This window comes from Merops nubicus, unplaced genomic scaffold (assembly GCF_000691845.1).
Source record: "Merops nubicus isolate BGI_N331 unplaced genomic scaffold, ASM69184v1 scaffold22612, whole genome shotgun sequence".
Taxonomy (NCBI): domain Eukaryota; kingdom Metazoa; phylum Chordata; class Aves; order Coraciiformes; family Meropidae; genus Merops; species Merops nubicus.
In genome coordinates this window covers 7828-24955 of record NW_008595946.1, presented here as the reverse complement: position 1 = coordinate 24955, position 17128 = coordinate 7828, and the positions used below count along the sequence as shown (strand labels likewise).

General features: G+C 44.4%; 2 protein-coding genes across 2 annotated transcripts in view; one reads left to right on the top strand and one right to left on the bottom strand.

The window, feature by feature from the left end:
* Positions 1-1971, top strand: part of PPP2R5A (protein phosphatase 2, regulatory subunit B', alpha) — a 26832-nt gene extending 24861 nt beyond the window's left edge. The window contains exons 11-12 of the mRNA XM_008936249.1: positions 909-1010; positions 1680-1971. Of these exons, the coding sequence (XP_008934497.1) occupies positions 909-1010; positions 1680-1812 (235 nt within the window). The 3' untranslated portion in view covers positions 1813-1971. The remainder of the gene's footprint in view (positions 1-908; positions 1011-1679) is intronic.
* Positions 1972-5767: 3796 nt separating this feature from the next.
* TMEM206 (transmembrane protein 206) overlaps positions 5768-17128 on the bottom strand; it is a 16197-nt gene continuing 4836 nt past the window's right edge. Inside the window, exons 4-7 of the mRNA XM_008936248.1 lie at positions 16954-17096; positions 10416-10560; positions 7150-7254; positions 5768-6091 (exon numbers count right to left, since the gene is read on the bottom strand). Coding sequence (XP_008934496.1) covers positions 5930-6091; positions 7150-7254; positions 10416-10560; positions 16954-17096 — 555 coding nt within the window. The 3' untranslated portion in view covers positions 5768-5929. The remainder of the gene's footprint in view (positions 6092-7149; positions 7255-10415; positions 10561-16953; positions 17097-17128) is intronic.

Genomic DNA, 17128 nt, shown 5'->3' with positions numbered 1-17128 from the left:
CTTTCCCTAGCTGCAGTCTGAAGCTGCTGTTTATGAAGGAAGTGAAAGACACAGGCTAATTGTATACCTTGAGGACATGGAAGCTTGGGGAAGAAAGTCTTAACACTTTGTTTTCAGTCTGTTTTGGAGGGCAGAGAAATGTGGTTGTGTCCATCCAGCTGCTTGATATGGACTTAAAAGACTTGCTCAATATCAAGCTTTTCCTCTCATAAACCCAAAACCCTGCATAAGCTTTTGTCTTCAAACCATATGAAAGCTGAGGTTCAAGGAAAAAAACAAAATCCAAATGAAAGGTTTGTAGGCAGGCTGAGTGTCCTGCATGTTGTGTTTGGTGGCTGCATTTGAGTCCTCTGAGGAGCTGGGAGGTGCCCAAGCCATACTGAAATCATTATCTGATGATCTCAAGTCCAGTTCCCTAATGGGGCATAAGCAGCAAAAGTGCCCGTTGCCCAGAAGCACTTTTGGTAGAGCTTTTGGCAGCTGTAGTAAACCATGTGCCTTGGAAGGTTCCTCTGCTGCATTCTTTTGCCCAGTCTTGAAACTATTAGCCAGAAGTTTGATTTTTCTAGGCTTTTGTATTTCATTACTCAAATATTACAAAATTGTTGTTACAACTTAGTTAATTGTTACCACAATTGAATGGCTTTATAGCACAGCCACAGTATGAAAAATTATATTCTGTGCAATGACAAGAGTCAAGAATTTAAGGGTAAATAGCCATTTAAAAAAAAGGGTTTAAATATGCATTTTATTAATTTTTCAGGGGAAATTATAGTAAATGACTTTGTTTCAGAAACTCACTGATACTTACAAAAGTATCTTAAATAAGTAGCTGAGTCTAAAAATGAAATGGAGCACTTGTCTGATGGAGCTGTTTGAGTAGTTCTCACGGGTGTGTTCTGCGGCAGGACGATCGTGGCGCTGGTGTACAACGTGCTGAAGACCCTGATGGAGATGAATGGCAAGCTGTTCGATGAACTCACAGGCTCATACAAAGCAGAGAGGCAAAGGTACCGACTCTCCTTCTTCCAAATGCATGCTGGTGAATTTCCAGCTGGTACGTTGTGGGTGCATAGAGACAGAACGTGCCTGTTGTGGCTGTGTGGGTCTGTGGTGGAGCTGCTCGTGCGATGGGTGCAGCACTGTGGGGGGTCAGCGTTGCCCAGGATGTGCCAGGAAGGCTCTGGCCCCAGTGCTCCTCCTGGGTGGAAAACAGGGCTCGGGGGCTGCTGTGCAGGGCCACTAGTGCTGGCCCTGGCCCTTCAAGGGACGTCGCCTGAAAACGCTGAGCTGGAGAATACTGCATAGCTCAGCAGAACCCCCTCTCACCCTCCTGAGCCCTCCTGTGGGAGTAGAGGGGAGGAAGGGGGCAGGGTAGAGATTATCCTAGGCCAGCTGGGACTACGTGCCATGCCCTCTTTCAGCAGCTATGCTTTCCCCCCAGAAATGCTTCATCTCTTAATTTGTTTGCATGTGATAAAGAACCTCCTTCAATTGCAGCTGCCTGTGCAAAGCCACAGTGTGGCCATTGTCACAGTGTGCTGAACAGAGGTAGGGTTTTACCATGAACTGTTACCAAGTTGTGTGCTTGCTTTTTCATAGAGGAAACCATAGCCTAAAAATAGCTTTGGAGGAAAACTTAAGAGGAATTACAAGATGTACTTGACTCTTTTCTGCAGAGAGAAAAAGAAAGAGATGGAACGTGAAGAGTTGTGGAGAAAGTTGGAGGAGCTGAAGCTTAAGAAGGCGATGGCAGAGAAGCAGAACAGCGCTCACAGCGTGCTCAATGCACACAGTCCAAGTGCCAAATAAAGGAAGTCAATCACCACCTCTGCTCGGCAGATGTACTGTTTTGTACCTTTGGAACTGTAAGGATTTGCAAAAGAAACCTTATTACTATAATAGAAACAGCCAGGTTTTTTCCTCTGGCACATGTAAAGATTTGAATTTAAATACAGGAATTAAGTGATGTCATTACCACAGCATATTGTAAATTTGTCTAATTATTGATATATTGTCACTTCCAATGTTTTATAGGAACCGAGTTATCATCCTTAATGAGTGAAATAATTACGGGAGTGGTGAGGATTATGACTTGAATTTTTGATTGTGTTGCACATAGGTGGTATAGTTTGCTATGTATATTTTTTCCTTGTTTTATATGTGCTTTTCACATTGCTGCATACTTTGGTTAAGAAGATAGAAAAGGCTTCTAGTTCTGCTGTATTTTCTCAAATAAAACCAAGGTACGTTACCAGTAACTTGAGATCCTTGGTATATGGCCCTTACAGCACTGAAAGGAACTTGGATATGGTGCTGTCCTTGAATTCCAGATTGGACTCAGATTTAGATTTATGTGGTGCCCATGGAAGAAAGAGGCAAAGCAGGGAGAGAGGGAGACAGCTTGAGCAGCTTGGGGTGGTCTGTGCACCCAGCCTAAGGCTTGGTGAGTGCCTCTACCCTGTTCTTGCTGCCTGTTGGTTCTGGGCTGCTTAGAGATTTCTTCCTGCTGCAGCTGAGGATGGAGCTTCCTCTAGAGAGCCCATCAATGATGCTCCTCATCAGTCCAAGGACTTGTCACAGAGTTGTGCAGGTCACTGAGAGACTACCTTAGATGTTTCTGCATTAGTTTTAGCATCTCACAGACTGAAGAATGAGACCAAAATTGGGATTTTTTTTTTTAAGTAAGGAGGGAAATATGTCAAGAAAGAGTTCCTTGTTTTATTTAAAGAAAATGCAGCCTGTTTCTTAAAGGCAGCAAGGTGACAATAAAAGTCTTGTCTGTTTACTTGATCAAGTATTTTTCACATCTTTTATCAGAGTACCATTCCAATCTCTTAAATTGCAGTTGTGTGGAAAACTTTTGTAATGAAAGATCTTTGGGGAATTGAGCAGCATTCAATAAAGCCTTTATGTTTGTATTTAGTGCTGTATATCACCTTTTTGTGTTTGTGAAGACCAGGAGCATTAGCATGGCTTCTACAAACAGCCTCCCACATCTCTGAGTGGCAGAAGCGTTGGAGGTGCAGGCTGCTGGGGTTTCATTTCTGGGAGCAGGGTGGAAGGCTTTGTTCTAGTGGTCCAAACAGCCAAGGCAGGTGTCCTGGGCTTTTCTTACCTGTTGCTTGGCTGCTTTGCTGATGTTATTCAAGCAGTTTCCTGGGGGAGAGTCTCTGCTACATTGTTTGAGTCTTTATTACACTACTGTTGTTGCTTCGTTTCTGTCTCTTCAGCCGATGGTTTGCAGAGGAAATGGGAATAGCGCTGCCTGGAGTACCTTGTGCTTCCAGTAGCTCTGGCTGACCAAACCCATTAGTTGCTACTTGCTACATGTCAGTGTTTATATAAAAAGATGGCATCATCAGCTGACCAAAGAGTCTGCTGTGGGAGGTGGCTGCCCAGAATCATGGGGGGCAGAACATTCTTCACTGCTCGTGGTGCTTCTGGCGTGTCAGACGCGGAGGAGCCGCAGGGGTGTGAGGTGAGCCCAGGAGGAGGCACTGCCAGGCACATGGGGGTCACCTCTGTGCCCTTCTCCAGTTTGCACTGCAAGATATTCTCAGCTGTCCTTCAGTCTAAAGGAAATAAATTACACTGGAGAATGTCTTACCCTGTGGTGGTACAGAAACCATATTACTGGCTTTTGGAATTGTTTCAAGTTATTTAAAATTTATTAATATAGACATTAAGAAAAAGTAATAGAAGAACAAGGCAAGAGCTGTACAGGCCATTTCAAAGGAATTGTGCAATAGCTGCTATTAGAATTATTCCTGTAAATAGGTATATAAAAGAAAGGGTTCTTGTCTGGCACTTACTTACTTGCACTTCCTTGTAGTGACTGAATTTGACTACTAGGGGAATTTTATTTTTTCAAAGTAATTTATATACATTAAATAATAACCAATATAAATATTAATAAATTAATTAACAATTAATTACATTTCATTAAAGTATTGCGGAAAGCAGTGCAACCTTTATTTAACCCCAGAGCTGGGGCTACATTGCCTTCCCAACTTCCCTTTTCTAACCTCATTAGTAAAAACACCCCAAAAAATGCAGTAGGGATGCATCAGTGCCTGATGAAACTGTTGTTTCTGAATTTTTGTAAAACCCAGGAACTAGCTGCTGTCCTATCCTGTGTTGAAGGAGCACTCAGGTGTTTCTGTGAGGGAGGAGTCTGTGTGCACCTGCAGGCCCACCCCTCAGCAGTCTATCTGGGAAAGCAGAAAGCTGCACGCTCACCCCAGAGGTCACTGGAATGCTCTCCTACCAGAACAAGCTGTTATACAGCAAAATCAAAGGGCTTCTTCTTGACAGGGATGGTGTGTTTATTTTTATTAATCCCTGCCCCTGCTACACCACCAAAGCTCTCCACCAGCTGCTTCCACAGTGCCATATTTGGTCTTGGCTGCTCCCCTCTGGTTAGACTGTTCACTGGCTATGTGCTGTGCCAGCTACCTCACCTGAGGCAGGGGCAGCACTGGCCCTTGGGACCTGCTTAGGAGCCATCAGTGCCAGACACTGCACAGAAAATGTTAACTGGCTACTGCCTGTTCCTGCAGCCAAACTTTTTTTGAGTGTGATGAAGTCACCCCAGACTCCACCCTTCAAATTCTGATTCCTTGGAAGCTCCAGCACTGGACCTGGACAAGAGTGGCAGGCTGTGACCTCCTCCTGCCCATACCTGTCTGGGTACAGAAGAACCTGTGTGTTGCCTCCCTGCCTGCAGCCAGTGGAGCTGCTTGGCTTTTCTTACTGCAGTGAGCTGGTGCTCCCTTCTTTAAGGCTGTCTTCAGTTAATGCAGTGCCTTGGCATGCTCTGGAAATCAGCTGGAAGTTGTAAACTTTCTTCCAAAATGCTTCCTTGAAAGGCAAAAGAAAGGATGAGGGGGGACTTTTGATATGCTTACTTCTATATTAATACTTTATTTGTAGTAGCTGGAAGCAGCAAGTCATGACTTGCCATGCTCCTTCCCTTGCCCCAAAGCCTTCAGAGCCAAGCCAGCGGTGTGCTGCTCCCCTGCAGCCTCCACAGCTCTGAGAGAGGCATCTGGGCTGAGAAGGAAGATGCTGATGGACACCACAGTGGGCATAGCTGGCGTGCACAGAGAGCTGCACTCGACCAGCGGGATGAGGAAAGACTGGTTTACACTTCTGCAGCAAAGACTGGGGCAAAGAGAGACGAGCAACAGCCTGAGACAGGCTTTGAACTCCACCAGCAGCCCCGATGCCCAGGTACTGAGGCTGCCTGAGTTCACTTTGGACTGACCAGGAATAGATGTTTGGTGTTTTTACTTAATAATCTTGCCCTAACACTCCTGCCTGGACTACCTCCTATACAGCTCCAGCTAAACCTGAGGGCAGGTGGTTTCAAAGAATGTACACAATATCTTGAGTATTTTTTTAATATTAAGGTCAATATACTTTAAATGAAAAAAGACATGTAATAGAATTCCAGTGTATTTTGTTTTAAGGCATTCTTTGAAGAGGGGAGGCCAGACTGTTTTGTCAAGTGCTTTCCCTTCCACTAAGCACCTGTTAGCAGCAGCAGGTGCAGGCCACACCTTCTGCACAAGTTACATGATCTCCTGTGCCAAGAAGCACTCAAACACTGTCTGTTGTTTCAGAACTCAGCCACTCCAGTGTTGACTTTCTGAAGGTTAGTGAATTCTTCTTTCTTGGTACCCTCATATGTTGAGGTAAGCTTGTTAAATTTGGAGTAAAAAAGCATAAGTTTGTTAGATCTGTCCTAGAGTTAGCTCTTTGCTGAAGTTCAAAGGCTGGGTCACTATGCTGTTCCTCCAGCCATCATTTTTTCCTGAAGAAAACATACCTGGTTTGCATCTTTAACTGCTGTATTGCTGATCAAAGTTTATTCCAGTTACATTCTGTCCCTTCTGCTGTGAATGGTTAAAAGGCAGTCATGGCCTCAGCTCATGTGGTTCATTACTTGACTCCTCCTCTTCAGATGTCTCTTTCTGATTTTAATCATCCACTTAATGCTTAACTTTGCAAAGTCTGCTGCCTTAAACAGAGCCAAAAAGATGCCACAAAGTAGAGCAATCATGTTCCAGGGATTTGCTGTGATTATCTGAAAGAGATGAAAAATATTACTCAGTGTACATTAGACCTGTTCAGTAACAAACAATTCCATTGGTGTTTTGCAGCCTACTCCTTTAGGCTGCACAGCTTTAAGCTGTAGCACCTTCTCCACACGCCTGCCTCACACCACGTTTCTTCTGCTTTTGCCAGGAAGAAAAAACACTGTACTAGCTGATAAATTATTTTTAGACTATTTCAGGATAGAATTGTTTAAAACTAATACAGATAAAAGTTAATTTACTACATTATTTAATGTTAAAATTAGCTATAGAGATTTACAGTAACAAGCAGTCACACTGAAGAAGGTCCTGCAGAAGGCAAAGCCAGAAGCAGCACCTCCTGTGTAGCTGGCGGGTCTCCTGGCCCCGCTGGGCACAGGGGTGGCTCCAGGGGTCTCGGGGAGGCCAGCAGGGCTGGGCTCAGGCAGCAGTGAGCAATGCACAGCTTTGGGACTCCTGACAGCCAGCCTGAGCACAGTGCCACCTGGTCACCACCCCAGCCAGGAGGTCTTACACAGGCTTGCAGTGTTTGTTAGTGCTCGTGAAACAAGTTCACCTGCTTAGAAGGTGCCTGTGCCTGCAGCACACCCCTGAGCACGCCAGGGGCTTCTCAGGTACATCACCCACCTCTGGCTGCAGCAGACTGAGCTCAATTCTAAATGGCTTTTAGTGTGTTTGAATGCAGTACCAAAATGCTATGCTATTTTTATGATGATGATTTAAGCCTAGGTTCCTTGCTTGTTGATGACTAAAAGTCAAGAAATCAGTTTCTCCAAGCACACTTAAGCAAAAAATTCAGCCTTGGCCTGAAGCTACTCTGCTAGAAACACAGGGACATCCTTTTCTCAATTACATGGACCTCTAGCTGCAAACAGGATGCCAAGTGTCACCAGGCCATAGAAAGGCATCAGATGGTCTTGACCTCTGCAGAATATAAATTACTGAATATAAAATTACTGCTTAAACCCAAATTTTGGAATCATTTTTGGAATAAATTTTGGTGTACAGTCCAGCAACAATTCAAAAAAAGGAGTGGGGTTTTACTCACATCTTGAACAGTCTGTATAAAAGGATCTTTCCATTCAAATACCACAAAAAACAGCTGGTCACTTCTTGGTTTAGCTCTCTGGTTAATGTAGTTAACGACGCTGGTCTGGGGGGAAGGAACAAAAGCCAATCTGCAGGTTAGTTTATTCAGTGCTGTAATGAGACTTGTGTGCAGCACAAGAGGTATGCAGGAAGGTGGGAACAGCAGAGCTGTAGGGACTTCAGTTCAGCCTCTACCTGGGGCAACAGGCTCCCAAAACATGGAAAGGCTCCCAAAACATGGAAAGGGCAGTTTCCTCCACCTGCCTCACAGTCATATTCTTTCCCTATTTCTCAGTAAAACCCTGCAATACCATTTTTACACTGGGAGCCAGGGCCTTTATTTTAGTGCATAGTTTTTCCCTTTCAATGAAGGGAATTTCATTTACAAAGTTTATTTCCTTGGTGGAATTCAGCATTTGGAAAGTTCTCATGAATGAATGCTCAGTCACTTTTATCTACCAGAGAACTACACAATGCTGGCAGGAAAACACTTTTTAAGAAAAAAAAAAAAAGTTGTAGATTAAACTAGAAGATCCAGGAAGTGCAGGATGAAAATGGATGGGAAAGAAGCCCAGATGTTAACAATTAAAACCATACTCCCCAGTACTGCCCATTAACAGGGTTGCCATATGAAACCAGTGCTGACTGGTAGAGAGCTTTAGCACCATTTCACCAGGGTCCAGCTTCAGATGCCAGGTCAATGTCACAGCCACATGAAACCACAGTCTTCACCACTTAAACCACAGTCAGGACAGTATTAAGACATCAGGCCTCAGAAAACCATTTATGTTGTTGTGTAACACCCCCCCCAAAGCTCAGAGGGAACTGTGGGGGATCTGTAGGCAGGCAATAACAGCATGGTTTGCACCAACCCCCCTGCTGCTAAGAGACAATATAAACTGCTCAAGAGCCAGTTAACCAACAGGGAGGCACGCTGGAGTTACAGCTCAACAAGTGATGGATGGACCTCTCCCTTCTGCCCTCAAAGCAGTAGTTAACAGCTTGGTGTGTGCCCAAGGGACTGCTGCTTTTCTTCCTACATTAGTTTAATGCTGTACTGAATGAGTTCAGCAGTGTTGTCACTTCATTTCAGGGCTGTGAGAGGAACATGAGGCAGATGGGGGAAACCCTTCTCCGTATTTTGGGAACCTGCTGGTCCAGGTAGAGGAAGGCTGAAGTGACAGAAAGCCCTTACACAGTCTCCAATTTTCACCACCTTACAAGCAGCCTCATTACATGAAGGGTGGCCTACTACACAACCTCCCATCTACCACAGATTAGTTTGTTTACAAATACTTCAAGATTTCTATGTCTTCTCCACACACCCTGCCCTGATCAGGTTTTAGGCTGCAAACACCTAGAAGCAGGAGCTGGAACACTGTCCAGTGAGAGCACACAGGAGCTCAGCACCTCACATCCCCTGGTCACACACCTTTGCTGCAGCCTCAGCCTTCTACTCGTACAGCTCCTTTCGTTCCTGCAGCATACAATCATCACAGCTACACACCTCCCAAAAACCCCACACCAGGAAACCAAGCAGTACTCAAAGCTAAATGAAGGCCATGGGAAAGAATCAAGACAAAGTAATGACTGCTGGGCTAGTCACCAGGCTCCTGACCTGTGCTGTCTGACCTCATGTTTGTGTCCCTCTTTCTGACATTCCACCTCTCTGTCTGACAGGCCAGTGGACTTCCTTATGCATTCTGAGCAGACATGGTACTGGCAAACAAAGCAAGTGCCACACGTGTGTGAGCTGCTCCACCTTCTACTGTCTTATTAATAGGGATCTGAAACTCAACATTCGCATTTGTACCGATTCCTATTTCCTAGGAATTTCCTGGGTTTTATTAAAAACAAACAAACCAACCCACAAAAACCAAACCAAAAAGCCAACACAGGTTTCACCTATCCAGATGACTAGACAGTCCATAACTGCTGGACTAAATGGATGTTCATGGGCACAAAAAGCCAATATTTTTCTGAGTTTCAGTCAGTTTTTTGTTTCCACTTTGAGACATGTTAGATGTGGGCACACACAGGAGAACTTTCAAAACTCCTACACTTGGTAAGTACCACACAGGAAGAGATAAAGGTGATGAAGGACAGACAACTGCTGTTAGTGCTTTCATGGCAGTAGCTGACTGACCTTTCCCTCCTCTGAACTAAGGCATTAGTTTCAGACTTGCACAACTCTAGAATTTGCCTCTGTTCTCCTCCAGGGGAACAGGAGGGTACCCACCTCACAGTCACAGCTCTGCTCTTCCATTAAGGCTTTGCCATGTAATGTCCTAACTGTGAGAATTAAAGATAGGAGAACTGAAGATTCTGCTTCATTTTGACCTCCATAAAGTGGACTAAGAGAAGGTGTAGTCTCTGGAAAGGACTGCTCTTAAAATTTGCATTCCTCACCACTGATGACACCCTCTTCAACCAACACTAGGAGCATGAAAAACTCAAAACATAACTGTTTTCCTGTTCATTAATGTGAACAGAACAGGCATGAAAGTCAAACTCTTTTCGTCTCCAGTTAAGTTTCCTTCTTCTATGTGCATATTTTCTAGTTTTAAATGATGCATTAATTTAAGTTACTCCATGTTTCTAAGAATTCTCAACACCTAAAAATCTCAGACCCAAACAAAGAGCAAACATGAGAATGCTACAAAGGATACAAGGCTTATATTTACCTCCTTCAGTCCAACATCCACCCTTGCAGTAAGCTAAGCAACACCTCTTTCAATACTAGCTATTTGGACAATTCCTTTGGCAGTTGTTCCCCACCTTGAACTAAAAGTAGCTGTATTAATATTTTTATGTTGGTCTCTTTGGACTCTTACCTCAGACTACAAGTGTCACCTGTAACATGTTCAAAACCTGGACTTTCTGGCCTCCCAGGTGTTCTCCTGAGATGCCTCATGAGGCTATAACAACAGCTGGCCACACCTCAAGACATTTTGCTTTCACAGAATCTCCCCATGTTGGGAAAGAATGGAACTAACTGTACAGCCAGAACTGCTCAATGGCAAATGATGCAATGGAGGCAATGAAACACAGACCAAGCTCACGAGACTTCTCTTAAACAACTAACCCACCTTTCTTCCAACTCATATTGCTATTTGCCCCAAGAACTGGTTCTGTTGGCCAGTTATCACAAAAACTGTTGCAGTAACTAGTTCTTAAACTAAGCAGTCCCAAAACAGCCTTCCTGAGAAATGAATTTTTTTTTACCTCCTGTTTGAATTCGACAGTCTCACTACCATCCTCTTCTTTTGTCTTCACCAAGGACATCTTGACCCAAGTTCGAAAGCCTCCAGAAAACTTCCATCTGGAGTATGAACTCTCACAGTCCTTCATGAACTCTGCTTTTTCTGGACTGAAAGAAAAAGACCATGACTTTACTGACCGAACTCAGAGTGGTGTCTGAGCACTGTAGGCAAGAGAAGGCCAGACCTACAGGCACTGCACACTTCCCTCCACTGTTTCAATGGCTAAAGTTCAGCATATCTAAAATGGTGCATGGAGTGATGTTCTGATGAGCAGCAGCTCTTACATGCCCATGTTCTTGACTGCAGAAGACTTACCTGGTTCCTTACCAGCCCCCAGCCCTGCCTGCCCCTCGGGACTGTTCTGCCTTACAAGGGGAGCTTCGTTCTGCTCCTCTGTCACCTCTGGGACAGAAAGCAGCAGAGCCAGGGCCCCAGGAACTTCACATGGTGCTAGGGAGCAAAAGATGGAAGGACCAACCTAGAAGCAGGGCAGGCTACTTCACCCCAGCTCTAGGATGCACATGAACTGGTTGCAAATGCACACATACTTAAAATGCTTTGAAATTTACATTCAGTGCATTCCCATTATTTTGGAAGCACTATACCCTTGGTGTAAGGCTCCCACCTGCACTAACAAGGCTGTTTTCTCAGTGTGCAATCACAGGTATTTGTAGCCCCAAAACAGCAGGGTTGGTTTGTGTAGGTTTTTTAATATCACGACCACAAGCCACAGTGGATTTCCAATACCTGCCATGCTGTGAGGTAAAAGAGGTAAATAACATAAATAAGGAGGTAAATCTAAGGCACATCTGGCCTACATCCTTTCTCTACCAGTTGCACAGGACACAGTGAACTAAGCACACTATTTCTTTGGAGCTCCTCAGTACTTGATAAAATCACTCAGTAGTGATTTTAGCCACTTTCATGTCATCTCTACAAAATAAGCCTGGCTATGCAGCTGCTTTTTCAACAAGGTTTCATTTGAAATCAACAGGTAAAACACTGTGATGGGTCCTGAACCATTAAAGCAAAGGCTGCTGATTTTTACTAAGATAGAATTCAGGCTGCAGAGATACATCAGGGATGTATCTGTGAGACAAGGGAAAGGGTTTTGACATGGATTAAACCCATCTTCCTAGGTGAAGGGAACAAGTATACTTTGCTTGTATGGCAGAGGGTGTGTGCATGACTGGGTCTGTTGGGAGCTGATTAAGAGATTTTGGTCTTTCAGGAGAAAAATGTTAAGAGGTAAAGAAAAAACGCAGAGCAGAAGCAGCAAGCTCTTCTCCCAGAGAACAGACCACTCAGAAAGATTTGTGCTGTGCTAGCACTGAGTGGATTTGCACTTTTCCTGTATTTTACTTCAGTTTTCAGAATTGGGGCTCCTTTTCTTCTTACAAACCAGGGTGCCTTGTCTACAAACAAGACAGAAGAAGCACACACTGATAAAAGGGTACTGACAAAAGGATACTGATGGCTACTTTGCTATATTGCCTGCTGAGGCTTAATGGATGAGAACCCATGTTCATAGGAAGGCAAAACCCAACAAAGGCACTGCTCTCAAGTCAGGGCTTCAGGTGGTGGACTCAAGCACAGAACTCCACTCTGTATATAAAAAGAAAGGAGATGTGTTTCTGGAGAGAACGAGCACAGTTTGCCACCCATCAACACAGAGAACGTTCCAGGAGTGTTTTAGCAAGGTAGGAGTATCTTTGTCTCTTTGTAACATATGTCCATGTATCTTTTGTTTAGAATGGCAGTGTACCTCTGTAACCCCTGCCAGAAGACGTGGACAAAGGGCAAGAATAAAGCCCACCCACTGCCTGACTGCTCCTCACCGTGCAAACCAGTGATACAGGGAGACCTCATCTGAGGATGATTTTGTGCCTCTTCAGCCTGTAGGTGCAGCAGTAGCTGTTGGAACAGTGTGGAAGAGCACAATGCTCTGCCACTCAGAGGAACATATAGAATTAGCACTCTGCCAGCCAGTCATATGCCTAATGCCTGACTAAATACAGCATCCTAGAAAAGCTTTCCAAACCCCTGTGGAAAAGCTGAGGCAGGAGGTTATGGCACAGCATACAGCCACAACTTACACGTCAGCAGGCAGCAGAAGCAGGCTTTGACTTCAGCAGTAATTGTAGGCTTGAAAGATTAATAACATCTTAGGAGAAGCTGCAGAGAAGTGATCTGAGAAGGCATCTCCTTGCATGTGCCAGACCACTGCCACAGAGTCAGGAGAAAAAGGCCAGGAGGGCAGCAGAGCAGACACACAAGCTCTGCACAAATGACAGCAGAGGACAAATAACCCTGCTTAAAAACCACACACACCTAAGTGAACACAAGGCAGGCAAGAGACTTCAAGCTGAAGAGTGATTATCCAGGCAGTTTCTTTTAATTACCTCTTCACCCCAAAGACAGAAAACCTCCAAAGGCTGCATATTATTTTATTTTTGTTCAGCAAGTTCTTTTAGCTGTGACACTGTCTGTCCTTGAGACGTGCAGTCAGACCAGTGGAATAGGCTGCACCAGGCTCTCCCAGGGTATTAATGGTCCCTCAAGACCATGCAAAAATTCCTACATCCCAGCAAGAAGAGACAAGTGCCACTCTCTCACTGAGGGTGAACTACAAAGCCCTGGTCTCCTCCCAGCCAATGCTCCCTGGTCACCACCAAGAGCCTGAACTAAGGGAGCCCGTTGCCCCAGCACAGCCTGATCAACAGCAGGCCACTGGAGACTCTGTGTGTCCCAGTGCTGGGAGCTCCTAACCCAGTTCTGGCCCGGGCTGCAGCACTGCAGTGGATCCTTCCAACACCAGCAATCTCTATGGACCAACCCATAACAGCCACAGGCAGCTGAGGACATCCCACCAGCAGATTCCAAAGCAGCAGCAAGAGCCAAAACCACAGGCCAGTCAAACCCAATTCATGGTTATTGCTTTTGCTCTTCCCTAGACTGGCAAACTCTCAGGCAGCCATGGGATCTCATAAAGGCTCAGATGCTGCAATACCAAGAGTCTCAACCCTTCCATGTGCTAATTTATTTCTCTGCACACAGCAATCCAGACCAGAGACATGCACATGGAGCTCTGATCAGAGCCTTAAATAATCTCTGACCTGTTCAGGCTGGTATTCATCATTTCACATGACTGTGTGTTATTTTACACACTATGCTAACAATAGTCTAGTCAGTAACCCATTCAGAGGGTTTCTTCTTAAACACATGTATTATCCTAAGAAGAGCTCAGGAAAGCAATCTGTATTTTTAGTTACACTTTTTTTTTTTTAATTTGTAAGGGTTTAATTATTTCCTTCCCTCCAATTAATATGGCATAGACAGCAGCTGCCACTGTCTTAAAAAAACCAAAAAAGCAGAAATCCAGTGGCAGTACCCCTCCAACACACAGGCCAAGAGCAGCACACAGCCAGCAGTGTTCTGGGAAGGCCAGAACAACACCAGCAAGCAGTGCCAGCCTCACATACTCTGTCCATCCAATTCTAACAGAAGAGCTGCAAAGAATAAAACCCTTGACAGAAACAACTGGACCTTACTTGAGTCCTCACCACTTGCTAGGCTTCAAAAAACCCTTGAAAGATCCAATTCTCTATGATGTGCCATTTTTATTATTGCTGATGTTTGCAGTGGCCTTCACTGATACTATGGTTGCTGTTTAACGCTAAAGTGAGCTGTGCATAATCCTGCCTACACAGGAAGGATTATGTCTGATGTAGGTGCACCAGGACTCTTCTCACCAATTCCAGGGGGGGTTGAGTTGTGATTTAAGATGATGGAATAACCTACATGTATATTTTATAGCAGTCTGCTGCCCAGCACAACGTAAGCTGTTTGCAGCCATGGCAAAAAAACCTCTAACTACAATATCTCACAAGCTTTAGCATACATCTCAGCATCTTTGATGGCACTTTACATGAATTGCTGGACACAGTGCTAAAAGTATACTCTCATAACCACTAAGCAAGACACTTTGTTAGGAAAAGTGGTTAACAGCAGCCAGTTACTGATTTTAGAGGCCATATGGAAGGACACAGAACAGTTTCTACAGCTATCTTAGTCCAGACTTCTCATCAACTAAATTTAGCATCTACTGATGAACCCAAAATCATTTCTATTTTCTCTTCTGCTGGACACTGGACAGAATGAGCACATTCCATATACGCATGAGGTTTCACAGGCACTTCATAGTCAGGAGGAAAAAAAAAACATTTCAACTTGCCCTGAGCCTCTCCAGTTCAGGCCCTGGGACATCAGGACAGAATACACAATACTGAGCAAGACAAGCCACCCATCTGTACCAAGATCTGGAGAATGCTACAGGAGAGACACTACTGGGCTCTTGCACACCACTGGCTCTCACTGCAGGTAAGGCCTGTGTACTTTTGCCAATTTCACTCTCATCTGGATAAGTTCAAGATCAGTTTTAACTTGCATTCCTACTACCTGCTGCAAACAGGCACAAAGGATGCAGCCCCAGACAGACACCACCATTTCCTAACTTCTTCCTTTGCTCTGAACAGAAGCCAAGCTCAGCCTTCTCCCAGCTTCAGTTCTGGTGCCTTCCAACACTGAGAGGAGACAGCTTCTCCAGGAAGAAAGTGACACTTCCCCATCTCTTCAGGGGTCAGTTCTGCCACCTAACTTGTTCCACCTGACAGACCAGGAGGTAGGAGGTTGTGATCCAGGTTTCTCCCAGGCAGCTTATAAATGGCTCTTACTGATTCCTCTGCAGTGGCACAAACAGTCTTGAAGCTAGGCCCTTTGCAGCACTGCTTCCAGCTGTCCTGCACGGCTAACCTGCCTCTGCACAACCCGGCATAAGCACTGGGCACAGCAGCACCTCAGGAATGCTGCCAACTTAAGTAGGACATACATGCTTTAATTTGGGAAGAAACAGGTCTTTAACATGGCTTATCTACAAATTGATCCAACAAGTGCAGAAATGGGGGTTCCAAGACCTGAGTATGCCCAGACCAAGTTGCATCTTGGTAAGGTGGCTCATTCTGCAAAGAGCCAGGAACCAGATGCCACACAGCCATGGCTTTTAATGCTGCCAACTTAAGTAGGACATACATGCTTTAATTTGGGAAGAAACAGGTCTTTAACATGGCTTATCTACAAATTGATCCAACAAGTGCAGAAATGGGGGTTCCAAGACCTGAGTATGCCCAGACCAAGTTGCATCTTGGTAAGGTGGCTCATTCTGCAAAGAGCCAGGAACCAGATGCCACACAGCCATGGCTTTTGCTCTGTGCTTCACAAGGGCTGGTCTCAGGCAGTGCTTCTGACCTGTACCACAGGCAGAGCTGTGCCTGCACCTGGCTGGAAAGGGTCCCACCAAACATACCTCTAACTGTGGCACAAGCCACAAAACTCAGAAAAAAATAACACAGAGGAAACAAGTAGCACTTTCTACATCACTACTCTTCACTGGTATTTTCTCACCCTAAAATATCCCAAACATTGGAATTTTATGAGGTGCTTTAGTATAAGTTACAGAAAACACTTAGTGATGTAAGAACTCTCATTCACTTAAAGCAGAAATGCTTTCTGAAAAGCAAATTCAGGTGATGGCTCTTTGGCCACCCAGAGGTACTGAGGTAAAATACTCCCAGGACAATCCTGTCCAAGCCTCCAGAATGCTTCCTTATGATAACAGCTGTTATTCCTCTTCCCCTCTCTCACCTAATTTTGTTCTGCATATGGTCTTTATCCCCTGTCTCTTTTCACTGAGTATCTATTACCAAATTAAGCCTTTCTGTTAGGTCTCACTGTGACTAGTATCTGTCTCCTGTTTAGCTTTTAATGTGGATCCAGAGAGCAGAACAGAATTTCCATTTAAATGAATGCAAAATTAAACAATTCAGTAAGGAATTTATTCTCACAAGGTGGGGAAAAGGGTGGGGCTTTCAAGAAAATTCAAGACAGGATTCATTCCACTCCTGTTAAAATTAGAAAGTTCATCAGTCACTCCAACAGCACCAATGTCAAAACAATACAAAGCAATTTTGAAAACTCCAACTATGAAATTACATGAGCCTATAGAATCTTACATAAAGACAGTCATACAAAGAAATATAATCTTAAAAAAAAAAACCAAAAAAAACGCACAACAAATCAATGAAGGGATTTGATCTTGACAGCAATTGCTCTAAGAAAAGTGACAGGAACAGGGTGCTTAGGCCCTTGCTGAGCACCACCTGGGACAGCACACTTCCTGACCACCCCCAGCAGCAAATCAGCACAAACTTCAAACTTTTAGAACTGCAGCAACAAATGACTGAAGGACACCTGAAGGGCAGGTTTTGTCATTGAAAATCTCCTCACCTCATTTTCTAAAAACTAAGATTAGTAAACTTAGACATGAAAGAGCATCAATGTAACCCAAACATTACAACCAAAACAAACAGAGGGTATAAACATGAGTGAAAAAGAGAGTATGAATACCAAGTTCAATGCAGGTACAGGCTCATCCGTTTACATACCTGTTAATGAATTCTTGGAAAGAAGAAAACAGAAGGTAGTCAATGGCACTAAAATCTTGGTCTGTTCCATTTAAATGAAACTGCAAAAATACCAGTTCCTTTTTCTTCACATCACGAGGGCCTTGAACAACCAAAGCATACTTCTGCAGGCAAGCAGAGAGGTGGTGAGAGTCAC